The sequence below is a fragment of the Centruroides sculpturatus genome, unplaced genomic scaffold (assembly GCF_000671375.1).
Source record: "Centruroides sculpturatus isolate CEXI.00-Female unplaced genomic scaffold, Cexi_2.0 scaffold186, whole genome shotgun sequence".
Classification (NCBI taxonomy): Eukaryota; Metazoa; Arthropoda; class Arachnida; order Scorpiones; family Buthidae; genus Centruroides; species Centruroides sculpturatus.
In genome coordinates this window covers 573,929-596,439 of record NW_019384354.1, presented here as the reverse complement: position 1 = coordinate 596,439, position 22,511 = coordinate 573,929, and the positions used below count along the sequence as shown (strand labels likewise).

General features: G+C 30.4%; 2 protein-coding genes across 3 annotated transcripts in view; both read right to left on the bottom strand.

Moving 5' to 3' along the window:
* Positions 1 to 195: 195 nt before the first annotated feature.
* On the bottom strand, positions 196 to 17,850 carry LOC111639180 (BCL-6 corepressor-like). Of its 2 annotated transcripts, XM_023384981.1 has the most exons (18): positions 17,463 to 17,850; positions 14,803 to 14,887; positions 12,429 to 12,533; positions 11,898 to 11,972; positions 11,764 to 11,828; positions 11,430 to 11,520; positions 11,322 to 11,363; positions 11,195 to 11,235; positions 10,730 to 10,886; positions 9,931 to 10,150; positions 8,680 to 8,766; positions 7,511 to 8,301; positions 7,240 to 7,388; positions 6,369 to 6,438; positions 6,070 to 6,168; positions 5,910 to 5,986; positions 5,601 to 5,798; positions 196 to 831 (listed from the first exon to the last, which is right to left on the bottom strand). In XM_023384981.1, the coding sequence occupies exons 1-18, from the start codon at positions 17,498 to 17,500 to the stop codon at positions 738 to 740; spliced, it is 2,484 nt and encodes an 827-aa protein (XP_023240749.1). In that variant the 5' UTR covers positions 17,501 to 17,850; the 3' UTR covers positions 196 to 737. The 2 variants fall into 2 exon arrangements, with proteins under 2 accessions (XP_023240749.1, XP_023240756.1); XM_023384988.1 differs by lacking the exons at positions 196 to 831; positions 5,601 to 5,798; positions 5,910 to 5,986; positions 6,070 to 6,168; positions 6,369 to 6,438 and adding an exon at positions 6,860 to 7,106.
* A 1,262-nt stretch (positions 17,851 to 19,112) lies between these two features.
* Positions 19,113 to 22,511, bottom strand: part of LOC111639194 (nuclear pore complex protein Nup85-like) — a 44,118-nt gene continuing 40,719 nt past the window's right edge. Inside the window, exons 16-18 of the mRNA XM_023384994.1 lie at positions 21,897 to 21,996; positions 20,800 to 20,956; positions 19,113 to 20,510 (exon numbers count right to left, since the gene is read on the bottom strand). Coding sequence (XP_023240762.1) covers positions 20,412 to 20,510; positions 20,800 to 20,956; positions 21,897 to 21,996 — 356 coding nt within the window. The 3' untranslated portion in view covers positions 19,113 to 20,411. The remainder of the gene's footprint in view (positions 20,511 to 20,799; positions 20,957 to 21,896; positions 21,997 to 22,511) is intronic.

Genomic DNA, 22,511 nt, shown 5'->3' with positions numbered 1-22,511 from the left:
CATACGTCCATTTTTATATATATATATATATATATAGATTTTAATGTAATATAAAAAAGAAAGATAGGAAATGATATTCAGGGAAACAAATTTACATATGTCTATTGAATATATATAAATTAATAAACACAAACTGAAGTTAGCAGATTTATAACCTAACTTTATGGAGATAAGAAATATATAATCATAAACTGGAAAAAGTACTTTATTTTGATTTTATTTCCTGTTACAAATTCAGAATATAGTTTTATTTATATTTTTTGTAAAAAGCATTGACTACTAGAGAGTTTTAGAATCATAACTATTCAAGGCACTTAATATTTAGATTAATCTTGTTTTTATGCCAACAATTACATTTTTAGGTCTGAATTCAATCAAATTCAATGCTTGAAGAAACACAATACTCAGAACAATTAAGAAATATTTATTTTTATTTTGTAGCAAAATTAACAATTTTTGATGTTTAAGGTGATGTTATTCACAAAGAATTTCTGAATATTCTCAAAGTTACACATTATTTCTATTTTAATAGTTCTAGGATACAATATGCCTTGGATCCTTTAGAGTTATTTTATCACAAGACCAAGTTTAATAATTTATTTACAATAATCATATATTGTTAGTTGACTAACCATTAGTTTTATGTAAAATAAAACCACCAATTCCATCTAAACTGACATAATATTCCTTAATTGTTTGAGCAATGTATTAAATAGAAAATCTCCAGAGTATTGTTTTCATGAAGCACTGCTGTCATAATCATTAGCTGCCATAGATGTCAAGAAGTTTAAAATATTTCTGTCTATTGATTTTTCATCACTTGGATCAGATCTGGAAAAAAAATTATAATTAAGCAACGGCTAGTTCTCTATTTGTATAAAATCTTTTAACTTTGGAAGATAAAGTGTCCATTTATTCTCAAATATAGGGGTTTAGTATTCATAACAGCATGTTTAAATTCTTAAAAAGTTAAATTATTGTTCCAAACAAAATTTTAATAGAAAATAATTGAATTATTTAAAAAGTAAATTTGAATGAAAATGTGTTTATATTGATAACTACAAGTACACATTAATAAAATTCAGGACTATAAATATGAATAATTGACAAATTTATATGTATCCACAGTTCAGTTTTATCATCAATGCAACAATATAAATCAGTGGTTCCCGATTTTTTTTTTTTTTTTGACTCGTGGCACGTTTGAACAGTCTTGCAAAGATTGTGGCACACTTTAAGCTGTTATTAAAATTGTGTCACACTATCTGTTTAAAAAATCCAGAAACGAGTTGCTTAACTTTCCCGGCAACATTTGAAACTGCATTTGGTGTTATATTTCTATTTTTGTTGTTATTATTTTTTTTAATTTTAGTAATTCACAAACCTACTGTACTTTCAGCTTTTTACAAACAAACATTACTTTTATTCGAGCAAGTGTTTTACATTTTTTTACAAATCACAGGTAAGTAATATTGAAAGCAAAACATGTGAAGCAAGTTTATTAACTTTGATGACAGCAATTTCTTTATCAAAATTTGAAAAGATAAAGGCAACATTCCTTCAGACCTAAAATGACATTTGAATTCGAGCATAATACTTGTGTTTCTATAGTATGTTCCATATCTAATTAACAGTAATTAATAAATTTTATTATACAGGATCAGTTTTACACAAATTCTTTATAATTCATCATGTTAGTAAAGTTATTTAATGGTTAAATAGATACCTTTTATTTTTGGAGATCTGAGGAGCTGGTTTAGTTAAGATTAAATAAATATCTACTTAATCTTTACTAAGGTATGGTACCTAAAAAGCAAATGAAGACTTTAGATTAATAAGAGACCACAAATGAAAATTGATAAACGACGACAGTTTTCATTGCCAGAATAGGTAAAAAGTAAAAATTGTTATATCCATTTGTGACTAATTATCTAAGCATTCAAATGTGTTATCTAGGAGATGTGTCATTCAATTCTCTATTGTAATTTTAGTAAATGAAAGACTAACAAACTTACGGATTACTGGATTACTACAATAGCTGCCCGGAAAGATTCACTGGCATTGGGCAGCCATTGATAACTCATGACAAGTAAAAATTATTATGAATGTCATTTATCCAACAGCAATATGCAAAATATGGCCAAACTAGGAGCACCAGCCACAACAGGTGGCTTTACTTTGCAGAGAATTATGGTGTGCATAATTTTCTACAAAAAATTCTGCTTTCTGTCGAAAATTTCTGAAATTTTCGACAAAAAGCACAGAAGTAATTAAGCTTCAAGGTGGATGAATAAAATCGTGCTCCACCCACACATATACACTAACATCCATACATACAGGAGAAAAACTCGAATATTGCATTTCTCGACGTTTAAACGCATCTCAGTCCAAAAATTAAAAACTTTGAAAGGTTAATTTTTGACTAATCGCCATACTTTCTTTCTATTATTTATAACAGAGCCGGAAAAATAATAAATTTTATATCGTTATTTATTATAAAAGGCAAAAAAGCTAAATTTTGAGGTTAGAAATGAATTTCTAAAAATACTGTAAATACCAATATGGAATTAAATTTTCATTAAGTCTGACCCCACTCGTATATATGGCACGACTCCCCTCTATTTTCCCGTTCCCTCGATCTTTAACCACCAAAATTTAATAGCACCAATGCCCCTTACATGCAAGTTACCATGCCAAATTTCGTTTCTTAATCTACCTCACCCTGATACTAAACTAAATAGACGTTAACACATATACATACTTATCCCAGGTATTTATTTTATTTTTTAATTTATCTCGTGTCTCACTTAAAATAATTTCACCCCATATCGGTGGGAACCACTGATGTTTATAGTGTATATCCTTTAATGATGAATAACAAATTATAGAAGCGATTGTTAATGTACGCTCGAGAAATCTAATAATAATAAATTTTCAATNTGTTGTTATATATTAATAGATTATATTTAAAATTAAGATAAAGAAATATTAAATATTTGTCATTAATTTATTTTTCTACAGTGATTGTCGCATTGGTATTTGGAGGCTGAGAAGCAGTGCAGATATTTCTCCAGATTGCAGTGAATGTGGAGATGAAAAATTTTAGATGTCAGATCATTAATATTTAACAAAGACATTCCTCAGTATGAGTTTAAGATATCTGTTAGCGCAAATGTGTCTTCTACTACTATTTATCACTTATTTTCATCCATACGTTACTCTAGTTTATAGAATATAATTTAAAAATGACTGAGTTGTTAGTGTGGAAAGAATGTGTACATATTTGAGAGATGTTTGTATCACTGTGTACATTGTAATCATCATATTGTTTTGTTTGATAGACATTTGCTTCCAGCACATAAATATATAAACCTTCTTCCTGCTGAGATGTTTATATATGAAAGAAGCACACATTTGATTTCATGTTAATTAATACAAAATAAAACATATATTACAAAATATAAATTCATATCAAACAGTTAAAAAGTTATTAAAGTTTAGCTGAGCTGATAACAAAAGATTTATATACAAAATAGCTTGTTAGATTTCTGCATTGTTATATTTACAGGTTATAAATCTTATTTGTTTTAAAATTTACATATATATATATATATACACATATATAAACACATCTAAACTCATCTTTATTGTTTTCATTATCAAAACGAATATTTAAATGTGTAATTGAGGGCCAGCAATAATTGTAACAAGACATAGCAATTGAAATTCAATAATTATTTATAAATTGAAAATAAACTACATAAAACAATGCTGTTTTTTAAGATATTAATTGATATAAAGCTTCTCAGGGATATGTTGCTAAATAACAGCTGAGAATTGAGTTACAATGTATACATTTATCTTATTATTAAAACCTTATCCGTATAGACAATTATAACACACGTTTTTTCATTGCCGAGATAGACTATCTCGGCAACGAAAAAACGTGTGTTATAATTGTCTAATTGTTTACTGAGCACATTCTGTTAAATCTTATTTGTATAGTTTGATTTTTAATTTTTTAGCTTCTTACATAAAATATCTAAAGACAACTTTAAAAAAAAATAATAATTTTATTTGTTAATGATTAATTAATTTACAGATTAGTTTAGTCATTGAATAGTGTTTTTACATTTGAAAACACTATCATATAGTGTTATATATATATATCAATATATTTTATATTTTTTTATACAAGATGATGATTTTTGTAATTATTGTTGTCAGTAATGCACTATCTTTTATTTGTTAAGATATTTATTAATACACAAAATTGGAAAAAATATGGCTTTCACGAATAAAAGCACAAAATATTTATCTTACATTTGTACAATTTAATTATAGTTCATCATTTATATAACTATTGATAAAACTAGAACGAAGATTTTTTGTAGACTAACGAAAATATCAGTCAGAAAATACAGATATTTTCCCTTTATCGTTTATAAGTTGTACTGTAATGGGTCTTCCAGATTTGGAAATCTCTATTAAAATAGGAAATTTATAAGGAAGTAAATGATATATATCTATATGTTTTCTGCTGTGAAAAAATGGCAGAGTGATTTGCTACCTAGGGACTTTACTATCATCCAATGTGTGTCAGGGATAAAATGTTTTTTCACAGAATGTACTGGTAACAATGATTGTGATAGAATTATTGTAAATGTTTTTTAATAAATAACATTCCACTTAGCACTAATGTGCAGCTTCTGTGTGTTATGGATCTTTCTTTGTAGAAGCTGTTGTATTCCAAGCAATGTATTTTGATTAAAACTGTACATAGTTGTATAAGAGAGGTTTTTCTGATTAAAATCTTTTTTGGTCATTCTATTTAAGTTTTTATTTTTTATTTATAACTGATTAATTATGATCTTTAAATAATAATAATAATAATAATACTGTTTTGCTTATAGATTTAAACAGAAAAGAAGCAATAAAAACATTTGTCAGAAAATGAATCATCTAATCAGACAACATTCTAAACTAAACAATATTGAAGACACTACTTAGGCATAAAAAGTAATTAATGTTAATTGAAACGGCCAGAAAAATAACAATTGCTAATAAAAGTTTATATAGTTTAATTGCTAATGTTAGTGAGACAATACATTCATTGTGATGTTTTATATTATCAATCTTATTAAAAAATATCAGGGAAACTATTCTGACAATCTCATCCTATATAGCACTACACAGTTTCAGAGGCCATATTTAATCATTAATACAGTTGAATTTATTATGCAACAAATAGCATCTAGATCAAAGAATTCTCAGGTTTTAGAAGTTTCTTTGAGCATCTGAAAAGTGTTCAAGGAGATTTGAGTAGTATTGAAATCTTATTCTGTATTCACAATTTCTCTATATCCAATTTGATGATATATCCATAATAAAATATATTATAGAGAGTAAATATATACTATTTACTCTCTAAACTGCCCATTTCCAACAGATTGAGAATTTCATGTAAGGACATCAAGTCTCCTCCTCTCTGCAAGGAATTAATATTTCTGAAAATATTACGTTACTTTTTTTTAATCATAAAAGCAGCCATCGAAGGAACAACTGCTAAATCATTTCAGCCATAATATATTTTAACTTACCTTTTGTCCGAAAAGGAATCCATTACACCCACTATGCTATTAAAGTTTTCTAATTGTTTACTGAAATCTTCCAAAAATTTCTTTACATCTTTCAGAGAATATTCTTCTGTCATATCTAAAACCGTTCTTCCTAAGGCATCTTCTTTGGTCAAACTCGCACCCCAAGCTAACAGAACTTTGCAACATTCTACGTGATTGCTAAAGAAAAAAAAAAGACAAAATCGTAATAGTATTTTGACATAATATAATGGGATCAATTTTTAATTTCTAAATTCTACGTCAGTCTAAAATTTTGAATGACATATTCACTTTAGAGCGGATAGATGCAAAGGAGTGAATCCATCAGATGTTACACAATCGACGTTTGCTTCCGCTTCTAAAAGAACCTGAAATTACGTGTAATAAATTAATGTTAATTGTACATTTTAATATATTTTTGTGTGAGAATGGAAAAAATATGTAGATATACTTCTATGCAATCTTTGTGACCTTGCATGGCTGCGGTGTGAAGAGCAGTGTATCCACTAGGATCCAAAGCTGATACGTGTGCTCCTTCCTGAGCTAAAAACTGTAATATAATTAGTTTTTTTGTAATATTTTTAAAAAAATACATATGCTGTCTTATTTAAGTAAAGATTGAACAAGAATGCAGTTTTAATACGTAGATATATATTATTATGAGATCTCATAGAAACTGTCAACAAGTATCAAAATGACAACTGAAAATATCTCTGTTGATACAAAAATCTGCACAATTACTATACTAACCTTTACAATTTCGACATGATTATTGGCTGCTGCCAAATGGGTTGGGGTCCATCCTCTCTCGTCCACTGTCCTTAAGAATAAAATAATTAGAAATTAAATACAGTATTATGTTTCATCTGTTTATTATAAACAAGCAAATGAGCCCGGCGTTGCTCGGTCAAACGATTTGGATGATTTGGTAAATATTGTACGTTTGGAAATTAAGTTATTACTATCAAAAACAAAAAATCGCATCTAAAATAGTACAGTAGAAGCAGTTCCTCAGGTTAAGCCTTAATCCTCTCCCTCTCCTCCCTCGGAGGAATTTCGAAAAATCCCTTCTTAGTGTACATTTTCATGAAGTACCCTAAATTTCACCTCTAGGTTCAGCGATTTGCTCTGGGCGATGATGAATTAGTCAGGAGATGTAATTTTATATATATAGATACTGTAATAATAAATTTACAAATCATTTCTTTAACAATATCTAATCATTATATTGTATAACTCTACCATCTGGCTGAAAAATTGACATTTTTATAACTGATGCTATATAACTATATAAAATTAATATTTTCTGACATTTTTAAACAGTTTATTTTAAAAAATATAATAATCTAACGAGTTTTTTCGCAGTAAAAGAAATTGAAGTTCTCTTCTGTCTCTGTTATTTTGACTTTTTCCGTTCTGAAGGCACTAAGAAGGCTTTTATCCATGCCCATTGTAGGTTTTGCCAACTTCACAAGTGGGGCAACCGACCTGTAAAGGACGGGACTACACTTATCTGGAATAAAATATCCGGAAAAAATTACTGGTTCTCGACCGAGCTTGGTCACCCAAAGCCGTAGATCTTCACTATCCGGAATGGGAAAGGAGCATGAAAATAACTTACTCAATAAATTTCCGATTAGCTTTTGATAACAGTTTGACTATGTCAAGATCGCCGTTTCTGGCAGCATCGTGAATGCTCATATTTCGAGTTTCCTCATCTAACAGAAAGGAGTCACAGCTTTCGACGGTTAGTTGGTTTACGACTGCGTGCTGAAAAGAAATGTATTTGTTATTATAAAACATAATATACATAATTATTAATTGATTCTTAAAGTAAAACTCGTATCATAAACAAACTATAGCTATCATTTTTAGTAAATCAAGTTACTCACCAATGACGTATGTTTCTGTTTATCTGTTTCTGCTATTTCTTCATTTTGTTTATTCACTTCTTCGGTGAATGGCTCGGAAGATACAGTGTCTTCGATTTTCGTCGTGTTTTCTTCCGTATTCTCCACATTTCTAGAATTTTCAATTGATTCGTTACTTTTTTCAACGTTTGATTCGTGATCGACATTCTCTTCTTTTGGTTCGGTATCCGAATTTGTTTCTTCGTCGTTCTTCTCGCATTCGTCTTCCGGCACGGTACTAGTACAACTACAAGTGCTGCATTCGGATACTTCTTCCCATTCGTAACTACTTTGATTACAGGAGTGAGAGTTGCTAGACGATTGACAATCTTTGCACGAACAGCAACAACTACAAGTATCCGATTCGGTACACGTGCAGGGATTATCGTCAATAATTTCAACATAATTTCTACCATCTTCAGATGTACAACAGCTGCATGCGCTACTGCAAGTTTCCGAAGTTTCTTCTCTTTCTGGTTGCGAAATGGATATCTGAATAAAATTTTCTGAGAGTTTTCCAGATTCTTGCTGACTAGTATTGTGAATTTGACTTAAATCGGTGGTGCTACTAGTTAAACACGAAGAAGAATAGCTATCGTCACAATAGTTGCTGTCTTCGCTGGTATCTGTGCTTATAGATCTTCTACTACAGTTATATTCCGGTGCACGAAAGGCAATTGATTCTTCTTCCGAATAATTTTTATTATACACAGAATTATAGCTGATTAGATGTACACCCGATTCCAAATCGGACGCTTCTCCCGATTCATTACCTAAAAGTAAGATACTTCACTTCATAAAGCAGGATTATATAAATATTTCAAACATTTAAACACAGTTTTATGTCGATTGTTAATGAATATTCCAGTGATAAAGTGATGGTCAAGAATCGGTAGCATTTTAACTCGTTACTTGCAACGTATTGACAAATATATGAATAATTCACAATCACATATATTTTGATTTTATTTGGAAAAGGAGGAGAAATGAAATAGCAATTTTCAACCGAAAATTCAATAAACGATAACTTATATTTTTGAAAATTAGTAAATAAATTTGATTTTGCTACATTTAGGAAATGTAATTGTATTAGTGAAAATTAATTTAAAAAATACAAGAGAAGAAAAAAGAAAGAAAGAACATGGGCCTACTCGTTTCTTTTCTTTCGGTGGTTGTTTCTAGATTTGGTGAATTTTGGCTGGAGGAAATCGACGATTCTTCTTTTCTTTCTATCAGTTCTGAAAGATAAGGGAGAACGATTCAAACGAGAGATTTTAATGACAATCTGTGCTAAATATAAAATATTTATAACTTATTCAATATTATGCTGACCATGCCTTTAAAAATATCTAAGTAATAAAATATAAAAGTAATAAAGTTAGTTACACGATTCAATGGCATTTATCGATATAATGGTTAACAATTTTTGTAAACTTATATGTTATTTGCAATATGGTGATTACTGTAAATTTATATCTTACAGAAACTATAATTTATCATTTACAAATTAGAGAAATAAAACAAAAGAATGTCCCATCTTATGACAAAGGGCCGAAATTACGAGTGGCATACCTTAGTCCAATGGCAATGCATTTTAATGATGTTAAAACATCATTATGATCCCTAATCCCTAACATCCCTAACCCAATAAACATAACCAAATGTTGAATTTAATCATACACGTGTACTGTACGTGTGTAAATGTACTGTAAGTTAGTAATGTATATGATGATAGTGTACGCGATAGGACGGTGAGGTGGGGCAACTCCATCCTCGATAGAACAAACCGATAGAAGCGTTTTTTAAAATTTTTAGAATACAGTACATTAAAATTTTATATATAAAGAAAGAAGTTTGTTGGTTTGTTATTTATACATTTCGACACAGTTTATGCAAATGCAATTAAATTTTTCGGGCACATCCTATCATCCCGTGGGTAGTCGACGATTACTTTTGGTGGAATTAATTTCAACCACCGCCCGTCAGAGTGGTGGCGTTCGAATAGGAAAATTATACAAAGATACCGGCAAGATTTTTAGGTGTTTTCGAAAGTGCCTAGTTTAAATATTTCGTCAATTTTTTTGCAAAATGTGACTGATTACCATTTCCGACTTAAAATGGAGTCGATCAGCATGTACTGTATAGTACAAAGGATGAAAACCCCGAGTGATATATAATAGAGATACAAAGCTAGTTCGAACCCTATTCGAACCTCCAAAATTATTCTGTGATAATCATACAAAAACGATTAAAATTCTGTATGGAATTATTAGTTGAATTTCTTTATCATCATTAATTTCGTAGTGTAATATTTTAATTAAAAAATAGTTATATTTCTTAATAATAAATTATTAGAAATTAAAGATAATTAAGGATATTCATTGATATTCTATGTTATTTACCAGAATTTGGCGAAAAATTCTGATAATCGTCCGTTTGACACCAATTATCTACCAAGAACTTTGTAGGAAGACATTCGATCTCTACTTCGATGTCTTTAATTATTTTTGCTTCTTCTATTTCTTTTATAACTTCTTTATCTGGTGTTTTGACTTCTTTTATTCTTTCAATTTCATTTTCTTTTGTTCTAATTTCTTCTTTTGGTTCAAATTCTTCTTTTCTCTGGAATAAACGCTCTTCTGATATTTTACTCGATATTAATTATTGATTTAATCTGTATAAAAAGAATTATTCTTTACGTAGATATACAGAAATTACCGTGTCCTAATGGCAAAAAGTCTATTCCTTATCTATCAATAATAATGTTTGTCGAAGTCGAGTTTTATTTTAAAAGAAGTATCAAAACGTAACTAAAAACCAAAGCTTCCCGGAGATGGAGAAAGACTGATGCCACTTAGATTTAGAAATCATCTAATATAATAATAATAAAAAAGAAAAACCTTTTTAAATAATAAAATTTGACAAAAATGAAGGGATTTTTCCCAATACTCAACATAATGTGTGGCAAATATTTCTGAAGCTCCTATAAAATTATTATAAGGTTTTTATACTTTTAAAACGTTTTAGAACAATTTTATTTTGTGATTCAACAATTAAATATTCTGTTTAATAAATATATATATTATTTTATTTTTAGATGGGAAGCTTATAAAATCTGTAACCAATCAAGTTTTGTTTGATGATTCACAATCAAGATTTATTTTAAACTAATGACGTAAAAAGATCAAAGAGCAACTTTACCGTTGGCCGCACTTTGTTTACTTTCTTGTTAGTAGATTGTCGAATGTTTAATTCGTGTTTCTTTTCTTTTTCTACGTTTTCTTCGCCAGGAAAATTATTTTCAGATAATACCGACGATCTCGATAGACGATTTTCGATAACCGCTTGTTCATATAAACTGTAAGAGGTATTAATATTTAGATACAAATTATGTACGGGATGGGCCAAAAGTCAGATTACCGAGATATATTTTAAGAAGGATTAAAATGTATCTCGGTTAATTTACTCTTAGTCCATCTTGCATTTGTGTATCATTAATCATAGAGTTATAATTATTAAATAATTCACTAATTCAACACTTAACCGCTTGGGCCATCTGGCCGTACGAAAAATGAGACAATTGTTTTAACATAAGCTTCTTCTCCCTCATTCTTTTCAGAAATTTACACGAAATAAAGTATCAAAAATTCTAAGAAATATACTCACCAGTTTATTCCGTCGACTTCTTTTTCTCTCTGCCGGATTATCTGTTTTACAGACGCGATTTTATAAGAACGGGTTAATAAAACTCGTTATAATCGACATAAGAATGCACGAAGAAATCTCGCATTACCTGCCAGACAGACGAATCCAATTTGTTGTCGATCAGCATTTCCTAATAGAGAAAAACATCAATGTAGTAATAAAATATTCACAGTTTAAGTAAATACAATCTTCTTACCGTAGTAACGTATAGTCGAGTAGCCGTAGTAATCAATCTTTCCGCTTCGGCGCGTGTTACGCTCCCTACTAATTTGCGATTCTTCCTGTTTCTGTTCCAGCAAAACAAAAGAAACATAATAATAATTATTATTACGAAGCGCTAATGTAATGAAAATTTAATCTAAATCTACATTTTCGCAAATAAAAATTAGAATTAGTGTCGGTAAGGCATGAGTAGTGGAGTGGATAAAACCAGTAAACACATAGTCGCGGGTTCGGGCCCCGAATAACATTTTTATTTTAAAAAAAATCCATCGTTTAGCTTTGAAAAACTTTCGATAAAATATACAAACCTGATAGTATCACACCATTGAGTTACGTCTGCTTGAATAGATGGTGTCTTGGACGTTGCGGAAATCTAAAAAGCAACATAAATTAAAATGAATCTAACGAAAGAAATTATTGATAAAAGGGAATTTTTACTTACTCTCGTATCGCCTCCCATTACGTATTGAATTAATGACGATCTCACCTCTCTCTCTCTTTCCGATAAACGATTAGTCTATAAGTAAAATGTTTAATTCTCTCTCTTTATTTTATTTAAAGTAGGAATTCTTTAATTTTTTAACCTGTAAAAAGTGAACACGATATTTACATCTAACCTTTCTCGAATTAGAATTTCATTTAGCGAGGAATAAATTAAGAATATTTTTCTAAGATGAATCTACGAGAGATCGAAATATTGTACTGTTTTTGAATCACCAGAATATTAGAAAAAAAAGACGGTAAACATTGTATTATATTATATAAATAATATACGAAATATTACAAGGAAATAGAAACTTATAACAAAACGTTTTTGAGGCTTCTGTCAATGTAAGGCCCGGACCAAATAGGCTGGCTGGCCTCTCTATGCAAGGTTTGGTATCTATCCCCTTTGAATTGTCTCGGATAAGACGTATTCTATGAGCAGAATCCTTCATTTAAAATACGGAAATGGCCAGATTGAAATACTTACCTCTTCCAAATGAGACAAAATGCGATGAATCTGTCGAGAACGTTGCAGATGACTAATGCTTCTCTGATGTAAACCGGATTTCTTGCTACCCGATAGATCTTTATCCTATTCGAAGACGTATAAATTAATTTCGGAGAAGATTATTCTTTCAGTTTATAAAAATATTTATAAATATCCTATTATTTTATTTCTTAAAAATAGATAAAAACGAATAATTTCACCGACATTTTTTCATTAAAATTCAATACGAAACAATGGAAAATGCAATTTTATGTGTTTAATTATATATATTGCGTCGTGACTCGGTGACATAGAACCGCATACTTCGGATTTCCTATTGTTTTCTTCGGATAAACTATCGGTAAACACGATTTAGTGGTCGGAACCATCGGTCGTAAAATCAAGCTACAAACACAAACGTAATAAATATAACACAGATTTATGCTGTGATATTTATGGTTTGTACGTATTGTACATTAAATACGAACGACGAAAATAAAGAATGGCCTTTATTTTTCTCGTTATTTTGAATAAAATTAATATTTTTATACTTATACTAATTGATTATCATCATATTGTATGATAAAGATTTACGTACAGAATATGTATATAAAAGAATATCTGTAGGGAAATTGGGGCAGGGGGTCTCGACTGTGCTGAAACCGGGCGTGTTGGAAGAAAACGAAGGTAGAGGTGCGTGGAATACATAAAAATATTAGTAAAGGTAGATATTCTATATACATTTTAATAAGTAACAATGTATTTATTTATTAATTAAAAGAAAAATATACGACTCATGAATTTTAATAAATTTCTTATGGCAAAGCGTTAAATTCACGAAATTTATATCGAGCATCGAAAAACTCCGAATTTGTTTTAATGACCGAGCCCGTATTAAACACTTTTGAGGCCTGGGCGCAGTTTGCTAAGAGGCATTATACAGAAGAGGCACAAAAATTTTAATAACGAGTAATAAGATGAGACTTCTAAATAACCAAGTTTGATGAAGGCGAGACCCCCTATGTGGAAGAAGGTAGGTCCTCTTTTAAGGTGCCACAACGAGTCTAAATCTGGCTCCGAGAGCCACATCTGTCAGTGGTTCGGGACCACATCACTTCATTCGGGTCCTGTAATGGGCACGTAAAAGCAACTCTTTCTTTCTACATGGAGATTAAGAGGTCCTTTTTCCACGTTAATTTTGGATTTATTTTAAAACTTAATGTAATTATTTAATTTTTTTAACCTATTTTTTCAATAATTTAGCTAACTTATCGAATAAAGCCTTGTTTTTTAAATATTTATGAAGAACCGTTTACCTGCATCCTAACCTAATCCATCAGTGGCCAAAGCTTCAAAGGCGATTCTAAAGAACGTATAAAAAGATGGACTATTACTCGTCTTCGAGGATTGGTAGAAGAGACGACAAAAGTGTATTGAATTCTATGGGAAATACGTCAAAAAAGATCCCAGTCACTACAACTCGGTGTGATTATCACGTGAGAAAAAAATTAGTCTCGATTTATTTTGACTCGCTCTTGTATTGTAAGTTATATAAGGCTTAATTTATGAATTAGTAATTCATAAATGAAGATTGAGCCATTCTTTATATCTAAATTTCCATTTATTTACATTTATTCTAAATTTTAACTATATATTCTACAGTTAAGTTTTTTTTTTTATCTACGCGTTTATATTATTTATACTTGTATATAATATAATAATAAAAATAACTATCGATTATTGATTCGAGTCAATTATTTTCTCATCGAAGTTGTCAATTCGAACTTTTTCCAACTTCGAGAAAAACTTCAACGAGGAAATAATTGACTCTAAATTAGAATAGCCAATACGAGATAATATTTCGTAGGCACTCCGATTAAATAATTGAGTATATAGTGGGTCGTATTTATGTCCACTATATACTATAGTGGGCATAAATATTCCGCTTTCTTCGGTCTCTAAACAATAAATTTGTTTATAGACCGAAGAGGGATGGGCGAGAACTCCGATCATCGGAGAATAAAATAGTCTTCCGAGTAATTCTCCAACTGAGATGAACGTCGGACCAAGTCGTCTTCCTCTTTTGCATTTACAATTGCACAATAAAGTACAAATTTATACAAAGTATAAAGTACGGTTTTGTCGAACACTCGACAGACTCGATAAAAAGCTCTTCTTAGCGCCAACGGGGCAGAAAAAATATAAAGAAACCTAACCGATGCCGGAAAGATCCCTTTGGTTCTCGGGTAGATTTTTAAGTGGACACTCGGTATAAGTGAATTACTCGCGAAATTCGTCATTTTATCAATAGATTATTCTTGTTCCACACACCAGCCATATTTAAACAAAGACAATAAGAATATATATCACTTACTTTTTCCGACGATGTGGACGGAGTGCGCTTCTTTGCCGGCAGAACGAACCCCTCTTCGCGTCTCTGCACTTCGAGATAGTGACGTCTGAAAAATATTTCACTGGTTAATACCACGCGATTCTATTACGCAACGATTGTATTGTATTGTATTTTAAAATCTCACTAACAACTGGATTTTATAGAGTGCGAATTAGAATTACTTCGAGTTTCCAGTGTTTGAAGAAAATAGACAATAATCTTATGATTTTAAAAATAAATAAATACTCCTCGACAGTTAGCATAGCTCAAGGTATTGTCGATAAGTTTAACTTTTCGGTATAGTCACGCGATTGTAATGAAAATATCGACCCTCCGCGTAGCACTGACCTAATCGATAGTGTTATATTTTTTATTTATAAGGACGGTCCACTATATTCTCTTAATGACTGACCCGAATTTTAAACGATGACAAATCGAAGAAATAAAAAAAAAATCTGACAAATACAAACAAATCTCTTGTAAAGGATTTGTAGTTAGAATGTCTGTGTTTAGTCGATTTTTAAAGTGAAATATTTTGAGGAATCTGAAATTTATCACATTTAAAACCATCCCATCGCGTCACTATAAGGTCCTGATTATTATACCGGTGTTTTGACTTTAAATTTTTAAAATGATATTAAAGTTTAATATATTCTTGAAGCACGCGGTTAAGGTGTCGGCCTACCGTTCTGAGCAACCCGGAAACCGATCCACGTAGATCAAAAAGCCTCAGAAAATCTTTGGGGTGATCCGTTTTGGGCGCTGTCTCTCGTCGCTTGACTTGACTATTGCGGGCTCGACCCAACCCACCATGGGCTCGATAAAAAGTCCTCTTAGTGCCCACGATTAAAAACTAAATTTTAATTTAGTTTTTAATTTAATCGTGACACGAAGATTTTTAAAAAATTTTTACGTGCAAATTTCAAAGTTATTGTTTGTCTGTACAAAAGACCGAAATTCATTAAAATATTATGCTATTTACTTCACTACTTAACTTACAATTTAAATTTCAATAATAATAGCAACAGTGGCGTAGCGTAGTGGGGTCGACAAAATTTCACAATAAATAATAATATCTTGTAAAAATTTGAACCATTCTAATCTATATTTGCGTTGCGCCTACGACAGTGCTATCGTCCGGACAGTCCGGGAATTGACTCACCGTCCGGGTGAACTAGTAATTTCATCTTGCGCAACCTGTTGACCTTTTTTTTTTGCTTGTACGATTCATCCGTATTCATATTCACCTCCAATATCCAATAGAGCTATTTTAAACGGATCGCTGCACTAGCACGGAATTTTTCATTGCTTGTCCTGTGACAAAACTGAATTTTAGTCTTTTAAATTGAGATACCTAAATAAGAGGGGGCGAAATTTTCCTTCGCCCCGGGTGGCCGACACCCACGCTACGCCAATGAATAGCAATTAATTATCTAGATTAAATATTGTGCAAGTCGAATGTAAAAATTTACTTAAGTTAATGAATTCGTAATTAATTTTTCAAGAAAACCATTCGAGAAACACTTGGGAATTTTTGACACGACATAATGCGCATTCAGGTACATATAAATCACCGAATGTATGTATGAAAACAGAAATAAAACAATAAAATTAATAAAAAAAATTTTTCCTTTCGGACGACTTTCATTTAAACATATTAAAGGCGTAAAACAACGGGATTATTTTAAAAAACAATTTAACTGTGGATAAAAATCCTCTAAAACGATGTAACCTTTCCTTAGAAACTGCTCCCTACAGGACCTCTCTCTGCTCGATATTTTATCTATCGTCTCCCTAACAAAATTTAAAACAACATACTTCATAAGAAAAATCACGCTTATTTATACTACTATAAGTCCATTATCTTTCGCCCGGTAGCGTTATATATGTATGTACTTTACCGTACCTCTTTCTGTGTTGTGTTTGATGTGATTTCCAATATATTTTCTCGTCTAAAACTATTTCTTATCCCTCGATAAACCTATTTTTTGGCATCTGGGAATGATATTATTCCTGTCGAGTAACACTACTCTAAAGAAAGATTAAGACTATTTTAGTGTAGTTCAGAAATTTTAAAGATATGCAATATCGATTTCACTTTTAATACATAATACTGTAATTAATTTAAAAATATATATATTTTTCTGTCTATATTTTCATACCACAAACGATTTACTCATTATTGCTACATTGTCGATAACTTATTGTTTGTTCCTACAGACTAAGAAGTATTAAGGGTCTTGCGGGTCTAAAGTTCATAACATGTCAACACGAGCAAGATAAAGAATTATATAATAATATATATATATATATGCAAATGTTTATTCTTATTTTACAGATGGATCAGAATCCCAGAAATCTTTAAGAACGATTCGACCCAGATATATCGAGCCCTGTCCTCACCACGCGGCCGTCTCCATTATTGGTCTGTTAGCCTTTTCCCTAAGACAGGTACAGAAAAAAAAGCCCTTTTGTAACAGATTTTGACATTTCATCAATTTTTAAAAAGATAAATAATTATAATTAATTAGTCGCATTGCCATCGAAACACAGTATTATATCATATACGATTGTTCAAATTTTAGTTTAGATTTTTCTGGTTTAATTTCGGCAATAGAAGGGAAATGCAATAAACAACTTACAGCTTTTTGGAGATAGTACGGATGACGTCGTCGGACATCTTTTCACGGGATTTCAACTCGATTTAATATAAGCCACCACCGGTAAGTAAATATAACGAAGAACGCTTGTAGTCGACGAATCCCATACAACGCATGGCAGTTTCCATAGCTACTATCAATTCGAGGAATGTCACGTCGGAGCATTTTTCCAATCGAAAACGTGAATTAGTGCCACACAAGCGCGTATACAAACCTGGCGGAGCGTGGAGAAGTCCAAGGATTTCGCCTTCTATTTCTCAACATGGGTGGAATAATCCAACGAAAATTTCAAAGCCTTTATTATATTGTTCCACTATCTTTATGTACAGTACAAAAGCTCAATGATTTTGAAAGCTACTAAATATATTTGAAACTAAATTTAAATTTTCGAACTTTGTTTTCGCCATGATTTTGTCAAAAGAAATCATTCCTTACTTTGATTAATCAATATCTTCGGTAGAATAATAGTAAACCAATATATTACATACAAAACTTGTACCTTTTTTTCTATTTTTAATAATATAATATTGACGCTATATATATATATATATATAACTTAATATCATCATCGCGCAATTGTTTTTCGTGTTTCCACCTTAAATACTTGGAAATCTTTACAGTACTGTAATTTAAATTAAAGAATTCTTACATTTCTTTTATTGAATTCAAAAAATGACGACTTTTTATGAAATTACGATGGACTTTTCTTTAAGCTTAATAAAATCCCATAAATATATGGACTTTTTTGTATCTCCAACCCAATCGATCTGCATCGTTTATAATTGTTTCAATTTTTAGTAATTCAAACACAAATTATTATTGTATTTATTTTCAGGCACTTGGCAATTTTTATCATCAAATTTTATTTAGGTGATACGTGTTGATATTATTTACACACGTTTCGGGCATTTATTGCCCCTCCTCAGCCAACTTTTTATTTTACAGGCTATTGAGATATTAAAACCACAAATTTCCATCTCCTATGTTTACTTGTTATTATGGAATTACCAATCATCAAAAATCATCAAAAAATAGATAAGGGTCAACAAAACAACAACAATCACAGAAAAAAACTGCAAGAATAAAGTGTGTTAAGGGCCAAAAAAGTTTTGGTAATTCCATAATAACAAGTAAACATAGGAGATGGAAATTTGTGGTTTTAATATCTCAATAACCTGTAAAATAAAAAGTTGGCTGAGGAGGGGCAATAAATGCCCGAAACGTGTGTAAATAATATCAACACGTATCAACTAAATAAAATTTGATGATAAAAATTGCCAAGTGCCTGAAAATAAATACAATAATAATTTGTGTTTGAATTACTACTAATAACTACTAACACGGTTTCAAAGTACCAGAATATGTTTCAATTTTATTCATTACCAACGTTCTCGACCCACAAGAGTCCATTGCTTGTTACAGTGTTCCGCAAGCTTTTTCTATTTGCGGTACACCCATGACTCGACATGTCTCAACACGGCACACCAAAATGTTATTCCCCTCAAAAGCGTATGATATGATAGTCTACTATTAATAGAATTACGTAATGCCACTAACCTATTATTATTATTATTATTATTATTAAACAGACATCAACACCCGTGAGCAAATTTCTTTTACATTTAATTTCTTAAAATACATAAAAATGCATGGCTTGTAATAATGAATAAATGAGCATCACCTTATTTCATAAGTGCTGCGGCACTTATGAGATAATACTTGAAATACAAGCATAAGAAACACAGCAACTGTGATAAAAATATATAAATAAAGCTTGAAATTAATAGAATATGTAAAAGTTCGTCACACCTTACACCTTGTGACAGCACACCGGTTGCAAAACACTGGCTTATTAGACTCACCCCGTTCGTATCGGTCGTAGCATCCGAATGGGACGTAATAAATTAATTTACTAATAGTATAGATAGATAGGGACGTTGTTGGTCCCTGATTGTTATTAGATTGCCTTGTTTCGAACCCACCTCCCTTATAACGATAGAATGATGACAATTAAAAATGCATAATCTTTTGGTAATTTGAAAATAGAAGTATCATTGAAATGTTTAAACATTTTCTCCAATCTTTTAATTCTAACAATTTTACATTTTTTGATATACAAAATATAAAACAAATCAGCACCGAAAACCTACAAAATCTTATTGGTCATTTTCAGGATGATGCACAAAAACTCTACTGTATTATATAAAAAATAAATTAATTCTTAAGTGTCAAACTTTATTAAATTTGAATTTAAAATAATGTGATGATGAATGAATATAAACAAACACCTATTTTTTTTACATTAATGAAGATTAGCCTTTATCAGAATAAAAAAAAAACTATCAGTCACAGAAGGTAATTGAGTCAATTCACTTCAAACTATTTTTTAAAATATATTTATCTAAAAGGGTGTGTAAAAGAAATTTTAATTTTTGGAAAGAAAGTCTTAAAAATGTCCACTTTTAAAACTGATTCATATATACAATGAATGATTATGATAAATACAGTATATGAAATTTGCAAGGTTTTTGCTCTGCTGCTGTATTGTATTATGTCTAAATTAATTCTCTACTTTTAAATTCAAAATGTAATTTGCCTTGTTTGGCACACAAAAATACTTATCTCAAATTTTGGTTGTAATTTTTGCTAAAAATGAGAAAACATTCCTTCTGTATAGAAATGTTTTTATTATTTAAAATGCAAGTTGATTAGTTTGGCTAATTATGTAAACAACATGGAGATATTAAAGAATAAAATCAAGCTAATTGTGTAACTTAATTCCTTAATATTGCATTATATAATCAAACTAAATATATTCTGTGGAGATGTAAATGAAAGAATCATATATTTTCTTTACAAAAATGAATGAATTTAATGTTGAAATAATTTTTCATTATTATTATAATTCATCAGATATTAATGTAACAAATTTCAAACTTCTTGGTAACTTCCTTCTCTTATGGCGGCTTTGGCTAAATTTCTTCCTAACGCAAATCGTAGCAAGTTGAGTTTTTCCTTTAACTCTTCCAACTGTTTGAAAAAAAAAAAAAAAACTGAAATAAAACTTCAATTTTCTGAATAAATAAATATTGCAAAATAAAATTTATATAAATTTGACATTTTAAAACCTTTATGTTACGACTAATAGGTACGAAGAAAGATAAACTTTGCCTTGTTTTTATGGGAATCGTCAATTATGTAACACAGTCCTTTTGTTGCTTTAAAGTGATATAAAATTGTGCTAATGGTTGACAGCAAAATGACTATCGAGTATCTTAATATGAATAATAAATTTATAATTAAAAACAATCATTTGTACCTCTTGCGCATTTTTACTTGACTGGTGTCGTTTGAAAGTCGAACTTTCTATTAATTCTTCTAATGAATATAATAATTCGTACATTTGATGACTGCTGAAAGTTACTTCGGTAGATTCTAACAGAGGTAAGGCATCCAGTAGTAATGTTATACAGAAGCTGAAATTAAAAAGAAAATTTAGTACTGAAGAAACTATTCTGCATAATGTTAAATCTATTTCAACATAAAATACAGTATTTTTTTCTATATTTTTCAATAAATACTTTTTTTGAATGAAAAACACAGTTATATATGAAATAATTGAAGGATGTAGCTTGTGACCAAAGAGAATCAAAGTTATATTCCATCACTTTTTTGACTAGCTCTGTTAGTCATCTTCCATGTATAATATCTTCATGATGCTCAAAACAGAGCATTATGACAGTGGCACCTATATAATAAATTTGAGCAAGTTGATGGATTTTGTAAAGGTACAGTTCTAAACTCCAGACTTTTCAAAAAGTGTAACCCCATCTCTATCATTGCAAAGTATCTTACACAATGTGGGCCAAGGAGCCAGTGGCAGTATATATCCAAATTTCTTAAAGGCTTGGCATAATATGTAAAGGAAGACCTAGGTAAGGGATGGCTGGCAACACAAAGACTGCTTTCTTCTTACGAAATAAAGTGGATCATGGAAATAATGCATTTTTTACTCGACTGACTAAATAGTTAAACTTAACGATAGAATATCCAGCCCCGGACACTAATTTAATCTGGGCAATCTTTTCATACACAAGCAGTCAGGAGGAAGGTTATAAAAAGCCCTACGTATTATAAGTGCCTTAATGGCCAAATTTATTGTCCTGGCAAAGACAAATATGTTAAAAATGTACAAATTATTTATTAAAAGTATTTATTTTAGTGAATTTATCATCATCAAACTGAGTTTCCAAACTGATTAAAAATTATCAATGATGTGAATTAAATTAGAATACCTACAACATATCTTTTAACAATTTTTATAATAAAAAAGATTAGAATATTTCTTGGACATTATTTAAATCAAATTCTGATCTTATTATAAATAACTGTATTTAAGTCTAATATAGTACTTACTGTTTTGGTACTAATTTCGATGAAAGAAGAGAAACTAGAAGAGAAGTGGCCGATGCAAAATCTTTTTCTTCATAAAATTTATGGAATTCTCTGTATTTTCCTTTATTTTCAAATAAATAAAATAAAAATAAGTAAAAATATTTTTTACTTACATTACTGGCCATTAAAATTGCTACACCAGGAAGGTGGCACACTACACACATGAAATTTGCACGACAGATAGAACATGCTGTGATATGCAAATGATTAGCTTTTCAATGCATTCATGCAAGGCTGGTGGTGGTAGTGACATCTACAATGTGTATAAAAGAAGAGATTTTACAGCAGGTTTCTCATACAGAAATTGCATTTGAATGCTGTTTTCTGGTAAGAATGTTGTTGTTATGCCTTGTGTAAGAAGGAGAAATGCCTACCAGCAAATGTCTGACTTTGATCAAGGTCGAATTGTAGCCTATCAAAATTGTGGTTTATCATACCACAGTATTGCTGCTTGTGTTGATCGCGATCCCATGACTACCAGCAGAATATGAAATCAATGGGTTCAGGACAGTCATACAGAACGCTATGCAGGATCTTAGCGGCCCCATCACTAACAGTCGAGAAGACAAACATCTT